General features: G+C 36.0%; 1 protein-coding gene across 3 annotated transcripts; it reads left to right on the forward strand.

The window, feature by feature from the left end:
• The first annotated feature begins 326 nt into the window (after nucleotides 1–326).
• LOC127810515 (uncharacterized protein At2g02148) lies at nucleotides 327–10,355 on the forward strand. Of its 3 annotated transcripts, none has more exons than XM_052350040.1 (9): nucleotides 327–454; nucleotides 606–819; nucleotides 2,528–2,651; nucleotides 2,758–3,099; nucleotides 5,248–5,410; nucleotides 7,028–7,151; nucleotides 7,246–7,311; nucleotides 8,196–8,459; nucleotides 9,986–10,355. In XM_052350040.1, the coding sequence occupies exons 2-9, from the start codon at nucleotides 637–639 to the stop codon at nucleotides 10,085–10,087; spliced, it is 1,368 nt and encodes a 455-aa protein (XP_052206000.1). In that variant the 5' UTR covers nucleotides 327–454; nucleotides 606–636; the 3' UTR covers nucleotides 10,088–10,355. The 3 variants fall into 3 exon arrangements, with proteins under 3 accessions (XP_052206000.1, XP_052206001.1, XP_052205999.1); XM_052350041.1 differs by having other exon boundaries at nucleotides 435–501; XM_052350039.1 differs by lacking the exon at nucleotides 327–454 and having other exon boundaries at nucleotides 522–819.
• Nucleotides 10,356–19,811: the final 9,456 nt, after the last annotated feature.

The raw sequence follows: 19,811 nt of genomic DNA on the forward strand, positions 1-19,811 counted from the left end.
TATTTGTAAATTCTAAAATATACTTATCTTGAAAAAAGAGATAAGTATATCTAAAAAATATTAAATAAAAAATCACGTGACTTTTTTTTTAATTGTCGCTTAATAAATTTAATAAACGCATTAAAATGAACAAAAGTTCAAAATATTTTACATATTTTATATTTTTTGGTCCATATTTTGATTAACATTAACAAAGAGTGCCTAAGAATACAAATACAAGTAAAAGGGTAAAAATAGAGAAATTTAAAAATCAAATAAATTTATTTGTAAGTAGAATTAGTGAATCGTTATATAATATTATTTAAACCTTAATATGATGTGGTTCGAAATCACAAATTAAAACATGAAATTTATTTGAAATGCCCAGAGAGAGGAGGGGGTGATTGAGTATAAAAGCCCTACCGGCTTGGAAGCTGGTGCGGAGATCGGAGGTAGGCTTGGATACTGACCTCAGGTACGGCCACAGCTTTGGACTCTCTCTCTCTCTCTCTCTCTCTTCAGGTGTAGTCAATCACTGTTCATCTTCAAACTCTCTCTCTCTCTCTCTCTCTCTCTCTCTCTCTCTCTCGTATCTTCGCTTACAATGCCTTCGAACGAAATTGAAGCGTTGAGAGGTCGGAAATTGGAATTGCATCGATGGGGGCTTTGGTTCCGGTGCAGCACTACAACCTGAGATCGGCTAATTCCTTCATAGGCAGCTCTCTGCACGACCTCAATACCGTCGATGGACGTCCCGCCGACATCGAAGCTCTCGCTAGCGTCGATCGCGACGCCGTCACGGACGACAGCCTGGACCACGACGACGACTCCGCTACTGTTGTATGGCTACTCTCCCTATTTTTGCTTATAAACTCTATTAACCATTAGAATTGGGCAAATTGAAATTCCGTTTTCGAATTAACTGATGCGAAATTGGTAAATGTTGAATTTGAGTTGATTCAAGGTGATCAAATCTAAATTGTCAAATCGAATTGAAGCTAGTAGATACGGAACTGCTTGTGTGCCGAACTTACTATTTTGGGAACGTGTAAATTTAAAGATGAGTCGGTTTAAATTTGTTAGATGTCGGCTTCAGAATTTGGGTTTTCCAATTGTATAATGGCCAGGTTTAGTTTACGTCAAAATTTGTGCATGTGACGCTGTTTTCATTTCGACTTTTGCTGCATTGGAAAAATGGATTCAAACTTGTGTATTTGATTTTGGGTTGTCTTGTTTTAGAATAGGTGCTTCTGTTTTTCTCTTTTAGGATAGTGACCAAATGTTATTTCAATATCAAAGTAAAGTTTCTAGATTTCAAACTGTTTCAATGTACTGCCAAATACAGTTGATTATCTATATCGTGATTAGGATATTTTCATATTATCCCAGTTTACATTTTTCAACAGCCAACTTGGCCCTCATTATATAACAATGAACCATGTGCATTTTGAAGAGTGATTCATTAGCTGCTTTTTTTTTACATGTATTAATATTGTCAATCATAGTCTGTGACATTCAGATGACATCATGGCACTTCAGCTTCTTTTCTTTTTTGCCTAAAAGTGGTGAGTAATAATAAGGCATTTAATTTCCTCCAGATGTAGGCTTGCTTAACTTTCTTCTTCTACTGGAGGTGAGGATGGGGTTCATTTGTGGGAACTTGTCCATGCTAAATAGAGCTTCAAGAAATGTAGTACATTTATTCAGCTTTCTAGCATCCTTTATCTGAGTAGCATTTATGAGCAAAGAAGATGGAGTATCTTGACATTCTTGGTTTTATTTTAAGCATGAAACATTACCTAAAACTCAAGAATATGTGAAGTGTCTGAGGATGTTAGTGTGGGCACCCCTTTTCTTTTATGGCTTCTTGATAGAGATAAATATTAAACTAAAAGCTGCTTTAAGTGCATGTCTAGTTCACGAGGCTGGCACAAGAAGCTATCATACCCTTAGTTTCTACTTGTAAGCTTTAATATTTAATCACTGGCATATAATATAGTTAGGTGGATGGGCCTTCTCCCTTTTAGTCTCTCTTTTTTTAACGAGTAAAAGATAAATGGTATAGCAAAAGGCTTGCCATAAGGGTTCTCCTCTCATTCTGGTGGAAACCACTGAGCATTTTTCGACTTAGAATGCTCCATCATGCTAATAATATAAGTTGCTATCCACATTGCAATATCAATTTTCTTCATTGTTCTCTCCATAGCCATTTGGTGAACCATGAAGTTTTCTGCATTGTCTTATCATTTAGGCTCCTATTGATCTCTTCACATAAGCTGAACTGAGTTGAAAGTTCATTCAATATATTGCTGGTAAGCTGAGGGTAAGGATAAAAAGTAGTAACTTTAATGTTGCCTTTGTGTCCATAAAAACTTTGCTTAAGTTGGAAAAAGTGGAAAAAGTGTATTAGGCTATTCAAATTAAGTGTTTTATTTTTTTTGAACTCAGAGATTACTAAATTTAAAAATTCAAATTATTAACTCAATGAAATTTCCTTTTTACTCATCATTTGTTAAATATTATCATCATGTAATTTGTTTTCTTTCAGGATTGTATTCATGAATCATACAGGAACACTTTACCGCTTCATAATGTAGGAGTGGAGGAAGATCGCTCTTCCCTAGAGAACAATGATTCTTCAAGGGGTCCCTATGATATTTTGAACGCTGATGGTTGATGACACTCTTGATTATCTGTTTGATTTTAGTCTAATAATCCTACAAGTTTCATTGATGAATTTTGTTTGTATTTACTAATTTGAATTTAACTTTGACCTAGATGTTTCGCCAATTGAAAATGCAAGGGCAAGATTTTTGGACATTATCGTGGATCACTTTATTGATTCGCATGTAATTGAAGTACCAGATTCTGAGGCTGGTTATACTGGTCAATCTACTCAAGATAAGCTAAGCAAGAGGAAATCAAGAGAGAGCCATTATGAAGGTGATGCAAGGTTTGTTTTGCCCTTGATGTATGCGGCAAATATGTATGAAACATTGGTAAATGAAGTGAACATAAGGCTTTCTTCTGTGAATGGTTTTCGTGGAAAGACCATGGGTGTGGCCCTTGAAGCTGCTGGTGGCTTGTACAGAAAACTTGCAAAAAAATTTCCTAGAAAAGGTATTCAGCTGTTCTTCCAGGTCCTTTTTTGATCTGAACTTCTTGGGGCAAGGAATTGGAACCTTTTCATTTTATTTTACATATATTTATTAAGAATGTTACAATGCACATTCACTAAAACAATTTTCCTGGCTTTGATACTGTCGATATTTGGAGTTGGTCGACTGTAATTCGTAGGCCCGCAATGAGAGAATGAGCACAAGTGCAAAGAGGAGAAAGCCAATTATAAATCACACACAAAGAAGTTTTTACGTGATTCGGCCAGAATGATACCTAGTTCATGACTGTTTTTTGGTTAATCCAGCAGAGTAACAATAGATCATTCTTGTCCATTCTCTTTAGACAATGGTCTTTGACCCCTATTTATAGTGTGAGGTGTTTACAATTTACATAAAATCCAAAAATGGGAGGATAATATTATGGAGATAAGATGTCCTTATCAATTCCATAAAATCGGGAATTGATTCCGCATTATCAGGGGTTTGGTTTGCCTCAGATAAGACAGGTGGGTGTCGCCTCCGATTATTCTGTGGTCTTTTTGCTATGCGAGCTGAATAGTTCGGCTAGCGAGCTAATAGCATTGTTGGGAGCTCCCTTACTTTCGCTATTTGAGCTCGGGTTTCGGAGATATGCGACCTTGCTCTGACGACCTCGGCCTTGGGCCCATTGGGCTTCGGGAGATTGGGCTGATCTGCTGGGTCGAGTCCAACCCATAAGAAAGTTGGTCCAGAAAATACCCATAACAGATACCATTATAACATCACAACTCTTACCTAAAAATGCTAGCTGAAGGTGACTTGTGGTTCACGGGACCAAGTAATATACCCTCCCTAGTTGACTACTAATGTGGGACTGGGTCCTGACATAACACATGTTTTTATTTCATGATGCATGTTTTTAATAGCCTATATGTAAGGCAATCCAAACTTCTTTCTTTTCTAAAACACATTGAATACTTTTTTGGGGGATTTTGTCACAAGTTTTTTTCAAGTTTATAAACACCCCCGCACAAATCCTTTTGATTATTTTCACACCTTATCATTAGATGTCTAATGTGGAACAGCCAGAAATTTGAAAAGATTGAAGAAATAGAAGAAATTAAGGGAAGGAGGGAAGAAAAAGGAGCAGGAACACAGAGAGGGGGGGGGGGGGGGGGGGGGGGGCGGGGGATAATCAGTAAATTTTTGTGTTAAATCTCTAACTATAGGTTGGAATTCAATCCTAACTATGATTATCTCAACAAAGTAAATACAAAATATGAAGCAAAATAAAATATAAAGTCTAAGAACATAAAACTTAAACAAAATAGATAAATAACTAAATATTCTATCAAAATTACCCTAGTCATTATTATCCTAACAAATTAAATAAAAGTCATAAATATCTTAAATCTAAATCTACAATGTAAATCCCAAATTCAAATCAAACTTAAATCCTAATATCAAACATTAAAAATTTAATAACTCTAATCCCTCATCAATGTCTCAGTAATTAGATAGTTTCTATTGTTGACTTACTAGGTATGAAATTAAATTGGCTTGCAGATACATACATTGGTTTCTCTTCGTAACTATTGCTCAATCACCATCTTCCAAAGTTCCATCATGTGCTTCATTAGCTTATTTTCTCTATATTTTTCACTACTTCAAATATCTTCTTTGCTCTTGTTAAAGAGCACTTTTGTTGAGCATTATCTTTAAGGATCATGTTAAATAATTTTGTTAACCAAAAGATGCCTTCTTCATCCATGCATTTTATATTTTTATCTTGATATTATGTGCAAAAATTTAATACATTTATAGAACATATAGTTCTTAGTTTTTTTTTTCCCGAAATTTTCAGGATGATTCCCAGTAATGTTTGCTGTTCCACATTCATTGAATAGTTTTTAAAAATACTTACTCTATTTCTTCTTGATTGCCTCTGCATTTTTCATCTTTTATGTGCTTCACTTGGCTCAAATCTGTTGTTTTCCTTTCTTTTGCTTAATTAGCTTATATATATATATATATCTTTCTCCATATTTTGGTGTTCCTATTATGGACTTTAAAAATTATTTAGGAGAAAAATGGGATTTCTCTTTTTCTTAAACTTGTTTCTGCTCTGTTGATTAGTTGTCATTTATACTTTATGTGATACAATACACAGGGACTTGCACTTTCAAAAGAAGAGAATTGGCAACATCTCTTGAAACAAGGACAAGATTTCCAGAATTGGTGATACAAGAGGAAAAGCGAGTTCGTTTTGTGGTAGTCAATGGTTTAGATATTGTTGAGAAACCTACTAGCATGCATATTGATGATGCAGAGTGGTAAGAGGACCCTGAATTTTGTACCCTTTTGTGCTTAGTTTTGGACACATATTTTGTTGTGTTAGAAATTTCATCATTTCTTAAAATATTACTAGGTTTTTATGTATTTGAAAATGTTAGTAAAATTTGTAGATGAGAATGCGAAGATATTTGGGAATCATTATAGCTCTGGACAGTAGTGTTATTCTTGATTTGAATTTCAATTATTAGGAAGGATGATTTGAACTTTCATTTTTCAGCAATGGCCTAAAAGGGGAAAAGGTTGCTATAATTTCCATATTTATGTCCCCGAGTAATGGTCAGTTCATTTTCATATCCCACTAATTTGAGAAACATACTTATGAAGGCAATGTGATCCTAGTGTTATTGGTGCAATTCTTCAATGACAGCTAAAACTCCTTTGTTGTTTAGAATCCAATGCTTTGGAAAACACTTTACGATCTTAAAAAACAGTAGATGTTCTTTTTTTGGGATAAGTTAGTTATTGGAGGTCTGATGCATTTTTTTTTTTTGTAGAAACTAAAAAAATAGATATGCTCTAATACCAATGGAAAATTCCTTTGGATGTGGAATTACTGGCTTGCTTTTACCAACAAAAGAATGAAAGGATGTAATCACACAATTATAAACATTATCAAAGCCATAGAAAGGACAAAGAATGTGAGGAGACCCCAAACCAAGGAGGAAAACAAGGAGACTGTTTCTACCATCTAAGAAAGTCTTCATTATGACACTTGAACCGTGTCTCCACAACTTGCTCTTGTCGAATCCTTGCTTAATGTTCCTTGTGCAATACCTCATACTAGACACCTCAACCTTGCCTTCATAATCCACTAATGATTCTTATGCTAGACTAGATCCATAGCCATTCTTTGTTGCCTTAAGAGTCCAAAGGCCTTGAACTCCAATACATAGTTGTATAATAAAGGAGTTCTGGAGGACTTTGAAGGTCTCATAAATATCTGATCTAATGTGCCTTCTAGAGTTAGACTTTGTCAGATTCAGCAGTAAAGGAATTACAAATCCTGAAGTTAACCTGTGGAAATCCAAAAGATCGGCACGCGCTCATATCTTATGCACAGTAATGCGTGCTTGCTGGATTCAAGTTTTTGTCCCTTTCTCTGGCAAAATTAAGATGATGATGAAGGATTTGATGAGCTGATTCCCAATGAATGGAATAATGAGATGACAACAAGGCCTTTGAATGCAGCAAGAACACATTTTTTTTTTTTTGTCAATAGAAAAATGTGTGCTTGCTGCATTCAAAGGCCTTGTTGTCATCTCATTATTCCATTCATTGAGAATCAGCTCATCAAATCCTTCATCATCATCTTAATTTTGCTAGACAAAGGGACAAAAATTTGAATCCTTATGTAGTGTTCATTTGACAATCCAAAAAGGTGATGTAATGCTTATTTCTTGATATTACAACTGTAGTTGCTTTGTTTGATGCTGAGTTTCCTTAGAAAAGGAAAAAAAAAAAAAAAACAAAAAAAAGAAGATATAGTATATATTTTTTTAATTACTCATTGTTTTTGAATAATATATAAGTTATGTACTTTGGTATATGCTTGCAGAATCTACTTTTTCATCTGACTAGCTTGCTAATTTTTATAGGTTCAAGAGATTAACCGGGCGAAATGAAGTATCTGTCTCTGCTCGAGACTATAAGTTTTACTCTCCAAGACACAAATACAGGCGAGTCACGTCACACTCTGTGCCCAATCTCCCTGGTCTGCCTGTAAGTTTGATATCCTTATGCTCACATGCTTACTGTAGATTAAATCATGAGTAAACTTGATCTAATGCAACATCCTTTGGACATATTTCCTCAGACTTTTCCTGCCACTGATAATTCATCTTCAATGACTGCTGGCCAAAATTACCGCTCTGTCAATGAAGTAAGATATTTTCTCTAGCCTTGTACGTTTCCTGGAATGATTTATTATTCTAATAAGCTTCTAAATACCTTTCATGGATTTCCATTTGCATTTTAGCCTTTGTATGTTTTTTCTTTTGGTACATGAATTAGTAAGCTTGTCTACTTCAAGTTGTGAATTACATTTCAGGTTAGTTTTTGTCTGCTTTTGTGTTTGCTCATTTGTAAAAAGAATAATTGAGAATGAAGAAGTGTCAACAATCACGAGCTTGAGTCCCACTAGGTGATTCAGCTACATGAATTCTAGAACCCCTACCATCAATCGAGATAAAATAGGTATCTTAACATATTAAGGAATATGAAGCAACAGGAGGGAGAATTGTGAACCTTATTCTTAATCTTTTTAAAATGTGGAAAAAATAAAATATTATTATTTATGTAAATGGCCCCATACACCTTAAACATCCTTATCTTTTATCTGCTACTCATGTTGCTATTACTGCATCTTTTATATTTTATGTACTTTAATTGGTTAGAATCTTATGAAACGGATTATATGTCCTTGGGTGGTGGCATTAATTTCATTAGATATGAATTAAGTGTTGACTTTTCACCTTTGTTCCGCATGAAGGAAAGAGGCAGAGTTTGAGGCTCGCCATAACGGTGTTGAACATGGAAATTTTGTTTCTAGACTCCATTGGATGAAAATGCTCACACTTGAGAGGCAGGGTGGTGGTTTGGTCACTGTGGTGTTTAGTTGATATGTCCTTCAAATTTTGGTTGTGTGATGTTACATAAGAGGGCGCATGCAACCTTAACCATTAGCTTGCCACCAGAACTATGTTGGTGTCTTATTACATTAACAGCTAACCAGGGAAATTCCTATGCATTTTTCCGGTATTGCAGACACAAAATCAACCGCAACCACCAACCAAACATCAGATGCAACAACTGCCACACCAGGCACAATTTCATCCCTTGCACCAGAATCATCAGCACCCTGTTCACCAAACACAACAAGCAGCTCACTTTTCTCAAAACCATCAGTGTGGAGCACCTTCACACTTGGCAGAAATTGCTCATTCACAGCAGTCTGCAACCATAACCCAGCAAATGGCTTGCTTACAAACGTTCTCAGGAGGCCATGTAGCAGGGCGCATACATGTAATGGTAAGGACTTTCGGAATTAAACTTTTTCTTATTGCTATTTTGCATCTGACATTCAATGCTATGGAATCTGGATAATTCATCTCCTTCAATTGAAAAAGTCTGGACTCTTGGTCAAGTTGGTTCTCCAATTCTTTGACTGCTGACATTTTAATAATTTGCATGATCTTGGGCTTTACCACCTGTCTCCCTGCTTGTCACAACGACTAAGTGGAGAGTGATAATAGAGAGGCTTAGAGGAAGAGGAACGTTAGTCGAGGAGTCAGAGAAGACATGATATCACGTTGTTTAAATTAGAGACATAGCATGATAGGTGAGCTTTTTTAGAAGGCTTCCAGTGGGTCTCCCAACCAGGAAGTCTCCTTGATTAGAAGTGAGGGTGTTTGGTGAGCTTCTCAAAACAGGTTTTTACTTTTCAGGGGAACAGTAGTTTAAGCCAATATGGAAGGAGCTATTCAGTCAATTTGTAGAATAGCTAATGGAAAGTTGAATAGATTGACTTTGAAATGTGAATAGAGTCCAAATGTCTTATAATAAAAAATACATCTACATTTTTTTTCTTGGTTTTTGGTGCTAGAAGAAAATATTTCTAAGAGAGCAGTGAGTAGCACATCTTTAGGTCCTTTCAAAGGAAAATAACCACAAGTTTCATTTTATATCTACTATCATTGTTAGGATGCATATGAGGGTGAGCTTTGGTAGCGATGATAAGGTTGTTTTTTTGTGACTAAAAGGTCACAAGTTTGAGTGATGGAAACCTCTTATTTGCACCCAAAAAAAAAAAAAAAAATGAAAACATCGGTTAAGGCTGTATACAAATACAAGCTTCTCACAATTCTTGCAAAGCAGAGAGCCTTTTGCACTGGAGACGCCCATTCATTTTTTAGCATGCATCAATTATTATGGCGGAGCTTATTTGTTCCTAATAATTTCAGTGGTACATTACATCTGCTCCCGGTATTCTTTAGTTTGAAATCATAGGGTGGTTGCTGGAGAGAATAAGGCACATGTTTAATTTAGAAACCTGAATATCTAGTGAGTTATGTGTGTGAGTAAATATGCTGGGGTAGAATGAATTGTTTATTTGTAGATGCCCTTGAGGTAAGCCAACAGAAAAGCTCCAGGCTTTTGGGAGCACTCTGTTGCTTGTGGTTTCATTGCCTAGTTTTACATCTTACACAATTCTCTAAATGGCATGAACATTTTAATTGAATTTTCCCCAAGTTGCATTATGGAGAGGGAAGATCTTGCATGGAAGCGTTTTGTCTTGTTTTCTGTTCTGTTTTTTCTTTTCTTGTTGGGGTTTAAACTACAATTCATTTTATTTAGATATCTGAATGATATGGTGTGCAATTATCAGTTTTTCTCTGATCACTTCTTAGTCTATGGTGCTTCAGTTTTGCGGAGTCATAGTTTGGATAAAGGACTTCTGCTTTGCTGCCTAATAATGAACAATCATTTTACTTGTCATCCTTGTGTCTTCTTCATGTTCACTAATCAATCTGCTCTATCATTTGCTTAAATCTCAGCCAACAAGTCCTGCCAAGTTTTGTGATGAATGCGGAGCTCCATATTTGAGAGAAACCTCCAAGTTCTGCTCTGAATGTGGTGGCAAGAGGTTAGGAATCTGATATCAGATAGTTTAACATCATGTTTATAGGCCTCCAATGGTCAGAACCTTGTTCCAATGGTCATTATTAGGACGTGTTGTTTGAATTGGTAGACTATAAATTCCTTGTAAATATCATAATTCCTTTTCCTTTCAGCCATTTTTGTAGCATCTGAATTTGTATGGTTTTATGATATTTGATCCCCCGTTTGATGATGCAAGGGCAGAGACAAAGTAGTAAATGACTCACAATTGAGGCAATGCTATAAGGTTGCGTTTGGATAGAGAAATTTTGAATAATGTCATTTGAAATATTTGCATTTAAATTCTTTTATTTCGTTAGTCTAAATTTAAGGTGAATTTTTTAGTTAAATCTAATTGTTTTTAACAAAGATGTATCCGAACCATAAAGTTAGAATTTTAGATTTCACATGGTGGGCCTATCCAAATGGATTCTAATTCTTTCATGATGTTTGCCCTTTTGAATAGCTGATGAATCAATGTTATTTTTATTACAATATTAGAAATTAACTGACGATAACAAGATCGTTTTTTCGTAAATTTGAAAATAATTAGTAGGATATGAGTAAGGCTATTCTTTTATGTTCCAAGGGTTGGATCACGTACGGGTTTTAGCTATAAAAATAATTTTTTTACATAACTGGTATTAATGTATTTGGAACAATGAAAAACTTTTAGAATAATCAACTCTATCTTTAGTATTTGTCAATCATACACTTCAAATATGGCATTGAAATTGAGTTAAAGATAACTTACGTAACTAGTAAGTTATTGGGATGAACCCTCAATGGAACGTTTATTATGACAAGGGAATTATTTTTTATTCGAGAATGTGTGTTTTTTCTTCCACCTTGATCAATTTCTTTTAAGTACATTCTTTATTACTTTTTTATATATAGAAGTTTCATAATGTTTTATTATAAATTTTCTTTTTATGTATTATCTTTAGGTATAATTTTGTTTTCATTTATGAGAATTTTATCAACTCTACTGTCAATGAAATTGACAAAAAGAAACAAAAAAATTAGTAAGGTTTTCTCTGTTCCATCTTTTATCTCACCATAGAAGAAACCTAGATTTTGGGTCTTTGTAGTGTCATGGTGGTTGACCAATAAATCCCCCAAACAATTTACTTAGAATTAACACTTATGACAGGACCCTATGATAATATTAGGGGTATTTTTGTCTTTCCATTATGTAAGTAGAATTGGTAGCGGTTAGGAGTTGTTATACTTAAAACTTTTATTGGAAATTGTAACTGCCCGAAGTTGGCGCAAGGAGGAGCTATAAAAGGCTTTTTAATTGAATGAGAAGATACCGATGAAATTCATAGAAAATAAATATGACTCTCTCTCGATTTCTATCCCTCTAATCTCTGTCTCTCATTTTATTTTTCTCTTTCTCAACCCTAATTCTCTTCCTCATGAGGAGAATTCTATTGTTAGACTCAAGGTCTTGACAAATTTAGTAACAAAGCTTTGAACCTTGGCCTTTGATAATCAATCGAACGCAGGAAGCAATGACAGATGGAACAAGAATGAAGCAAATAGAAACGTAGCTTCAGCAGGTAACTGTGGCCTTAGACATGCAGATACAAATAGTTAGAATTGACAAGGTAATAGATCGGAAGTTGGATCACATGTTCTCTCAAATGCGCGAGGAGATGGTGAGCCAAATTCGAGAAAGCGTAGGGAGTTAGATCCGAGATCAAATGCAGAGCTTTATGGTGATGTTCATGGGGAAAAATTAGGTGCATTTGTCTCTTGACTTTCCTCATAGGGAAAGAATTGATCTAGTCCTGCTAGGACTCAAACCAAGCCCTTGGGTAGCAGAATCCTTGGATTTGGAAGCATAATTTGTTCTGGGGGAGATATTTGAGGAACAAGTGACAGGCAGAAGGCAAGGAATGTAGGTTGCTCAGTCTCATCCTTATTTCCCTATGATGAAGTTGGGCTTGCTGATGTTTGAAGGATAGAATCCATAGAGGTGGATCCGTTGATGTAAAAAGTTGTTCACTCTATATCAAATTTTGGAGCATTAGAAGATTACTTTAGCCTCAACTTGCCTAAACGATGTGGTAGACTCTTGGATCCAAGGTTGTAATGGATTACAAGGGGACAATAGTTGGTCAGATTTTGTAGAGGAATTTTGTGCCAGGTTTGGAGACTGGAATTTAGTGGATGTGGTGGAAGAATTCAATAAGTTGAAACAGGAAGGGACTATTTAGCAATATCACAAGAAGTTTGAAGAACTCAAGGCTCTATTCTCTTTGTTGTTTTTAGTTTTTCAAAATAGTAAAAATGTGTTTATTTTTATATTTTTAGAAACGCATTTTCGAAAATAAGGAAAAATTTTGTAAAGAAAACTCAAAACAAAAAAAGTCGTTTTAGCTATTTTCATCACAAACACGTTCAAAATTTTCAAAAAATGAAAAATATTACAGATAAAAAGAATACATTTTTATCAATCTCAAAACTGACACTCAAAACATAAAATTGAAAATGAATTTAAAAGTCAAAGTTAAAAAGTGAAACATGAAGAGAACAACCCCTAAGTCCCTCATGCTCACACTAAATCTTAGTTCGAGTGAGGCCTATTTTGTTTCAAGTTTTATTAGCGAGTTGAATGATAAGCTAAGGCCAACAGTTAAGATGCAACAGTTGAAGTCTGTCAAACAGGCTGCGAAAAGTGCTCGATTGTAGGAAATGATGGTGGAAGCCTTAATAAATAAAACAAAAATTCTCTTTTCGAGGAAGTCAGGTGGTGCTAAACCTTAGGGGTAGTAAGGAGTTAATGAAATTCGGTCAAGTCTTGAGAGGCATTGTTGTCCAACCTACAATAGTGGGAAATCAGTTGATGGGAGGTACATTTAGAACCTTTGAATAGCAAAGGCAGGTAGACTAGTGCTACAGATGTGGAGATCAGTATAAGCTTGGACACTAATGTTGGAGGCAATTACTGATGTTGGAAGGAGATAAAGAGATAATGGAGATAGATAAAGCTTCGGAAGAAGAAGTGATTGCGGTGGAAGAAGCAAGAGATGGTGAGATCTCTTTACATTGTGAGGTTTAGTGAACAACAAAACTATTAAGGTGGAAGCAAAGATCAGGAACCACAAGTTGATGGTTATGATTGATAGCAGAAGCACGCACATCTTTAGATGAAAAGACAACCAAGAACTAGGATGTACAACCACCAACATGCTGCCATTGACGGTGATAGTGGCAAATAGAGAAAAAATGGTAAGTAGATATGCCTGTGTGAATTTTTGTTGAGAGATGCAAGGGGAGTCATTCATGACTGACCTAAGGTTGTTGAGGCTTGGAAGTTGCGATGTGGTGTCGGGAGTTAATTGGATGAAAATTATTAGCCCTATCAACTTCAATTTCAAGAAGCTGGAGGTGATTGTTACTAAGGATGAGAGGGTAGTGACCTTGGTTGGAAGTACATACATGGGCTCGTACAAGATGATAATTGTAAAGAGGCTGTTAAAATTGAAATTGGATCAGGTGGCGCAATTGTTCTCGTTGCAGGCCATTGATGATGAGGAGAAGATTCAACCATAAGAGGGATAGTTGTTGGGGACAGTTAGCAGCCTGATTCAATCTATGTGGCAGGTGTATGAATCTGATTCTTTACATATGTAACACCCCACTTTTCTCAAGTGTGTCACTATGCTAGGACCTAACATATAAATACATATTCTCTTCTTTAAATACATTTCTTAAGCCTCAAGTACCGTATTTCAAAGAGAAATCCCCAACATATCATTACAAATGCGGAAGCAATAATCGAAATCTGATATGGTATATTCATTTTAATCACAATATAAGAATTCGTACCATAGTTTAACGTCATATCTTCAACAGCCTTAATACATGGAGACTCGTTTCATGAGGTAACAACTAAGCATCTCAGGTGCAATCAAATGATACCTCAAATATATATTGTCATTTCTCAACTCATCTGAAACATATCCGAATCTTCATGAATAAACAAATTAGCGGAATAACCTGAATCCATCAGACACGTCACCTCGTGCCATCATATCTCAATCATCTCCTTGCTTAAGTTGCAAGTCTCAATTGGAATGTTTGAATGTTTTAGGGGCATAACCTGATTAGAAGATGAATCTTCTAGTGAGGGTCCAAAAATAGATACATGAATGCATGATGTAATAACATGAACAATCATATGCCTTAATGTAACTTCCCTGGCCCACAAGCTCGGCACGGAACCCCAAGCAGACGAAACCCTAAGCAGAATCCCGACCCTTTTGTAGGATAATCCTAACGTTGTTCCATCAATTGCCCTTGAGAAATTACGGCTACACTATCAGGGCGACATTCTAATCCCATGCACGAGTATCAATATGCCAATAATATCGTGCCATGCAAAAATCACGACTTTCCATTCAATAGTATATGAACAAATATGACAAGATGATCATAACTTTCATAAATATTATGCACAATATAAGCAATCATATCATATATAGGTTCTTAGGACAAAATCACTCACATTAACATGAAGTTTGGAATACCTTAAAAAATGCATATCGCCTCGATTTGCGTGCACGACCTCGATTTTTGTGCCAAACCTCAAAAGTTGCACAAATCACTTTATCTCGAGCACTACAATCCTATAAATCATATTTATTCACAAAATATCTCAATACATCAATTTCTTCATATTTTTCTCCCATTTTCCCTTCTAAAATTCTAAATAAATACCTCATTAACTATTTTCTCCAATATTTTTTTACAACAATTCATTATATTCTAAGAATTTCAAAGAAAAATTCCAAAACTTACCTCCAAACTTCGTTTGCACACATAACGAGGTTGGTTGTTGCAAAAATTGAGAAATCAAGAAGACAAACATCAAAACTTTTTGCACAACCCTCTAGATCTTGATTTTTCAGGAATTTAGATATTTTTCCTGATTTTTTCAGCCTAGGACGCGCCCGCACGCGCCGCGCATGGCTGCTGTGCGTGAAAGCCACGCGTGAAGGCCACGTTCCGGCCTTTTTCTCCAGCGACGTCACACTTGAGATGGGAGATTCTGATGCCATCTTCTTCTTCTCTTCCAGTCGATCAACATGGCCTATCTTGAGGCCTGAAAGGAGCACCGGAAAGCCTTCGATTTTTCGGCCAGACTGCCCACTTCCTTTCTCTGGCGAGCTTTGAAACTCCATCAAACCTCAACGAAAATGCTTCAAAATCTCTGGATTTGATCCTTACCTCATGGACAACAAAAGTCCCTTAATTTTGACTCTCAATTCGTTCAAAAATGGGAGCAATTTGAAAATCCCATTTCTTCAAAACCCTCAGCCACTCCGTTGTTATTTATAGCCAAATCCGAACCTTGAAACCCCTTTGGCCGCTTAATCCTACCCCTCAGGCATATCTACCTCCCCTAGATCGGCCTGGAAGCCACCTTACTCGACCAAAAAAGCCACTTGCAGAGCTTTGACAAAACGACCAACTTTTCGGTCAATTTTCTTGAAAATCCAGCCATCCCGGTGGTTGTTGTCGGCCCACGACCGACCCAAAAGTTTCCCCCGACCACCCCCTCGCGATCCCTGTGGCTGAAATCGTTGGTCAGCGATCGAAAAGCTGCTGGTCAGTTTCTCATTTGCCAAACTTTTGCTTTAATTGCACTTTTGCCCCTCTAGATTTGGCTTTCTCACTTTGGCCCTTTTCACAAAGCCCATAAACTTTTCATAATTGCCATTAAGACCCTCAAGTCCTAAAAATTCCATTTCATTCTTGAAGATTTTGAAAAAATATCATTTCGACCTCCCCTGGCAATTTCAAAAAATTGCACTTAGGCCTAAATCTTTATTTTGGCTGTAAACCCTTTCGTTTCTTCCTGAAATTGCTGAAAGGTTGTTCCTTACAAAAAACTGGCCCCCTCAGGCTTCCGTTGACTTCCCAGAAGTCTCCTACGATAATTCAGTTTTGCAGCCTAAATCATCGTTGTATTTTATCTGTACCTAAAATCGTTCCTAATTCAATTTCTTTCAATGCCATAAATCATGCCTTGAAATTCTCGTCAATGCTACATCATTTTCCTTTGGCATCTCTGCTCCAGGGCATTCCTTGTAGTCGATTCGATCATTCATACTGGTAAGAAATTACCATATAACCTCAATTTATCTGTAAATTTTATTTTTGCCCTAAGATAATTTACTCTTGAGTCATTTAGAAATTCTCGAGTATTACAACATAACCTATAGGAAGAGTTTAAGGATCTCTTTGCGGAACCCTTATCTTTACCTCCTTAACCTACATTTGCCCATGCCATTCCACTTAATTTTATTCAAAACTTGTCAATATTCAGTCTGATAGATATCCACCTAAATAAAAGACTGAAATTAAAAACCTTGTAGAGACATGTTACAATAGTCTATTATTTAGCTGTAATGACCTAAAGATGGGGGCCAATATTAATAAATAATTCGGTATTATTTTGTGTCTTATAGGTCGAATTGTTTGTTAAGTTAGCTTAGGATTCAGTGTGGTGTGACTAAGTATGTATGTTAATGTTTTGAGGGTATTTGGATATTCCTTATTATTTTGTGCCTTGCATCCGGATGAGAGGAAGAGGTATTCGAATGTGGTGCTTGAGGTATCTGAACAAGGGGAGAGACATTCAGATAAGGTGTAGTGGTTTGGCTAATGTATTCGAATGGGAAAATGCTCATTCGGATGTGCCTTTGCTTTAAGTCTTGCATTAGGATGAAAGGCTAGCATGTTTGGGTGGGTTTTTTTGAGTTTTGTGAGTGTGATCCAGATGCTACAGTCAGCAATCCGGATTGGGAGTGAGCAATTCGGATTGCCCATGTTTCAGGTGTGCGGTTTCCCATTGCATCCCGATTTCGACCATGATGCAACCCAAATCTCTCAAAATGCAAAACATGAAAGTTGTATATCTTTCTCTTGTCGTTCCATAGCATCTTGAATCACCTCAATCAGAGTTTGGATGAGAGAGTTATGGCAAGAATTCAAAGAGGTGTCTAAATTACCGAAAATCCGTTTTTCAGTAAATTAAACCCTCTTATCCGAATAGCCACCCTTCCACCTGAATGGCTCACTGTTGTATCCGAATGACTCACATCCCTTAAATCTCATATCTGAATGTGTCTCACATACTGCGAATGCGTGTATATATATATATATATATCATCCAAACTACCATTGACTCAAGAAACATATAGAAGATTTTGGATTGAGAAATAAAAAGGAATTTAGGGAAATAAATGAATAGATGAACATGACTTATGAAGAAAATATAAAAGGAAGAATTTGTGAGAAAAATATTACTCGAACATAGTACTCTCTCTTTCTCTCTCTCATAAGTCTTTGTGTTTCTTCGAACCCTTTTTTTCTCTCCAACATCAAGCCAAACCCTACCATTTGAAGAGTCTTTAGCCACTATTAAGCATTGAAGAAGGCTTAAAAATGCAAGTTCCCTTTTACTCTTCCCTTGTCTTGGAATATTTCTTGCTTTTGAATATGGGTTTGAGGGCTTTGCTGGGGTTTCGTTGTTTGAGTCTGGGGATGTTTCTATCAACCAAGTGGGGTTTGTTCTTCCCATCTATTCCTATGGAATGGTGATTTTGTTGGGATTTTCGCGTGAGAAGTTTGTCTCTTCATCATGCCCTGTTACTGCCTTGAACGTCCAATAAAATACCTTATTTTGCTCTTGAGGCCTAGATATCATGTGTTCCATCTTTTGTTGCGATTTACACTCTGTGACGATTATTATTATGGAATATGAATAATTTTAAGTTGAACACGCTAACCTCTAGCATGGCATGTTTTGACAGTGTGATATTTGTGCATCATGGGCATGTTGTTGAGTGTGAGCATTTACCTTCACATTACATATGCTCTCATGGAGCACAGATAATTATTGGGGCATGAGCATAGAGTGTGGCCACCAATTTGTTGCATTGCATTTGCATGGAAGCAATGGGAAGTTGATGCGCGCTGCGGTTATGTACCGTCGGGATATATCCCCCCAAACCAATAGGCATTAGCTTGATTGGGGTTACGCTCCTACTGTGATGACTGAAGGGCGCGCCCAATGATGACGACCATGGGTAAGATTATATATGTATGGCTATAGCCAAGTATATGAGATAGGACCTATGGTCCACATGTTATCACAGCTTCTTTGGTTGCAGGTATCAACTACAGGTTGGTATGTGTTATGATGTGTTTTATGTTGTTATGTGAGGCCATTGGCCAGTTACGTGCTTACCGGCTTTTATGTGTGTTATGCATGACATCATTATCCTGGGTGGGTGCATGGTCCATGCATTATGATCTATCATCCACATATATATGCTTGTCAGATACCACCCACCATACCTATATCGCATTATTAGCTACCATGTTTTTCCTTCTTATTTCTTATACTTGCTGAGCTTTGTAGCTCACTTTGTACTCTCTACCATTCCAGGTAAAGGTAAAGAAATAGCCGGCGATGAGCCAAGCAGGAAGGATGGGTATAAATGTGTGTGTGCGGGTTTACTCTCACATCAAAAGTCTTAGGAGATATTGTTTGTGATTGTTTAGAATGTATTTTGTATGACGTAGCTTGGCTGCACTCTCACCCTATAATTAAAACACAAAACAAAACACAATAAAAATTTTATATATATTTTTTATTTAGGTGAGAGGTTTATACTCGTCAGTGTACGAGTGCAGTTGTAGTCCAAATTTAAATTTATATTTTCTGAAGAGTCCAGGTCGTCCACTGAGAGATTTATTTATGGCAAAATAAAAAGAATGTCACACACAAACACACACGCATTTGGACAAATTGGCAACAAAGTTTTTTATGGTTTTTTTTTTAAACAACAGATACTAGGAAATAAATTAAGGCAGTAATTGAAATAAATACTTAAAGTGAGAATATAAAATTGGATAGTACTTGAGTTAAGACAATTTCAGTGCCAACCCGTTGATTCCCAAATTTTAGCATAAAAGATTAGCAACATTAATTTAATTTCAGATGTGAGGGTTTGTTATTAAATGCAATTAAAGATAATAATAGCTCTAGTTTAAGCAATCCCCATACATGATATGCGAGATTCTAATTTAAGAAACTACCATAAATTCAATTACAATTAATACACAAAACAACTAAATTAATCATCCGAGTTTGGGTATGATAGCGTTTCCAGTTCTAGTAACTCTCATGCGTGACATGAAAGCTCTAAGTTAGGCTTACGCTCCAATCCAAACCTAGTGATTTTTCAATAATCAAAACACACTCATATTGAAGTTTAAACCAATGTTACTCATTTAAAGCGTAGCTTTCTTTGGGAATCATTGGCGTTGGACACTGTCCTTGCCTTAACCCAAGATTAGATTTAGCTACTCATCTCCATTAAATTAATTGACAGGAATTTAAATGACATAATTTAAATAACAGAATTTAAATGACAGGAATTAAAATAGAAGAAACTAACCGGCCATTTAGGCGGTAGATAATTAAAATACAAGAATTAAAATTGCAAGAATTTAAAGGCATAAACTAACCATCCATTTAGGCGGTGAACAATTAAAATACAAGAATGAAAATTACAGAAATTTAAAGGCAAAAACTAACCGTCCATTTAGGCGGTGAATAATAAAGTAATAATAAATGACATAAGAATTTAAAAGAAGAAAGGAAGGAAATAAGATCACAAGAGAAAATACTAAAGA

The sequence above is a fragment of the Diospyros lotus genome, chromosome 9, assembly GCF_014633365.1.
Source record: "Diospyros lotus cultivar Yz01 chromosome 9, ASM1463336v1, whole genome shotgun sequence".
Classification (NCBI taxonomy): Eukaryota; Viridiplantae; Streptophyta; class Magnoliopsida; order Ericales; family Ebenaceae; genus Diospyros; species Diospyros lotus.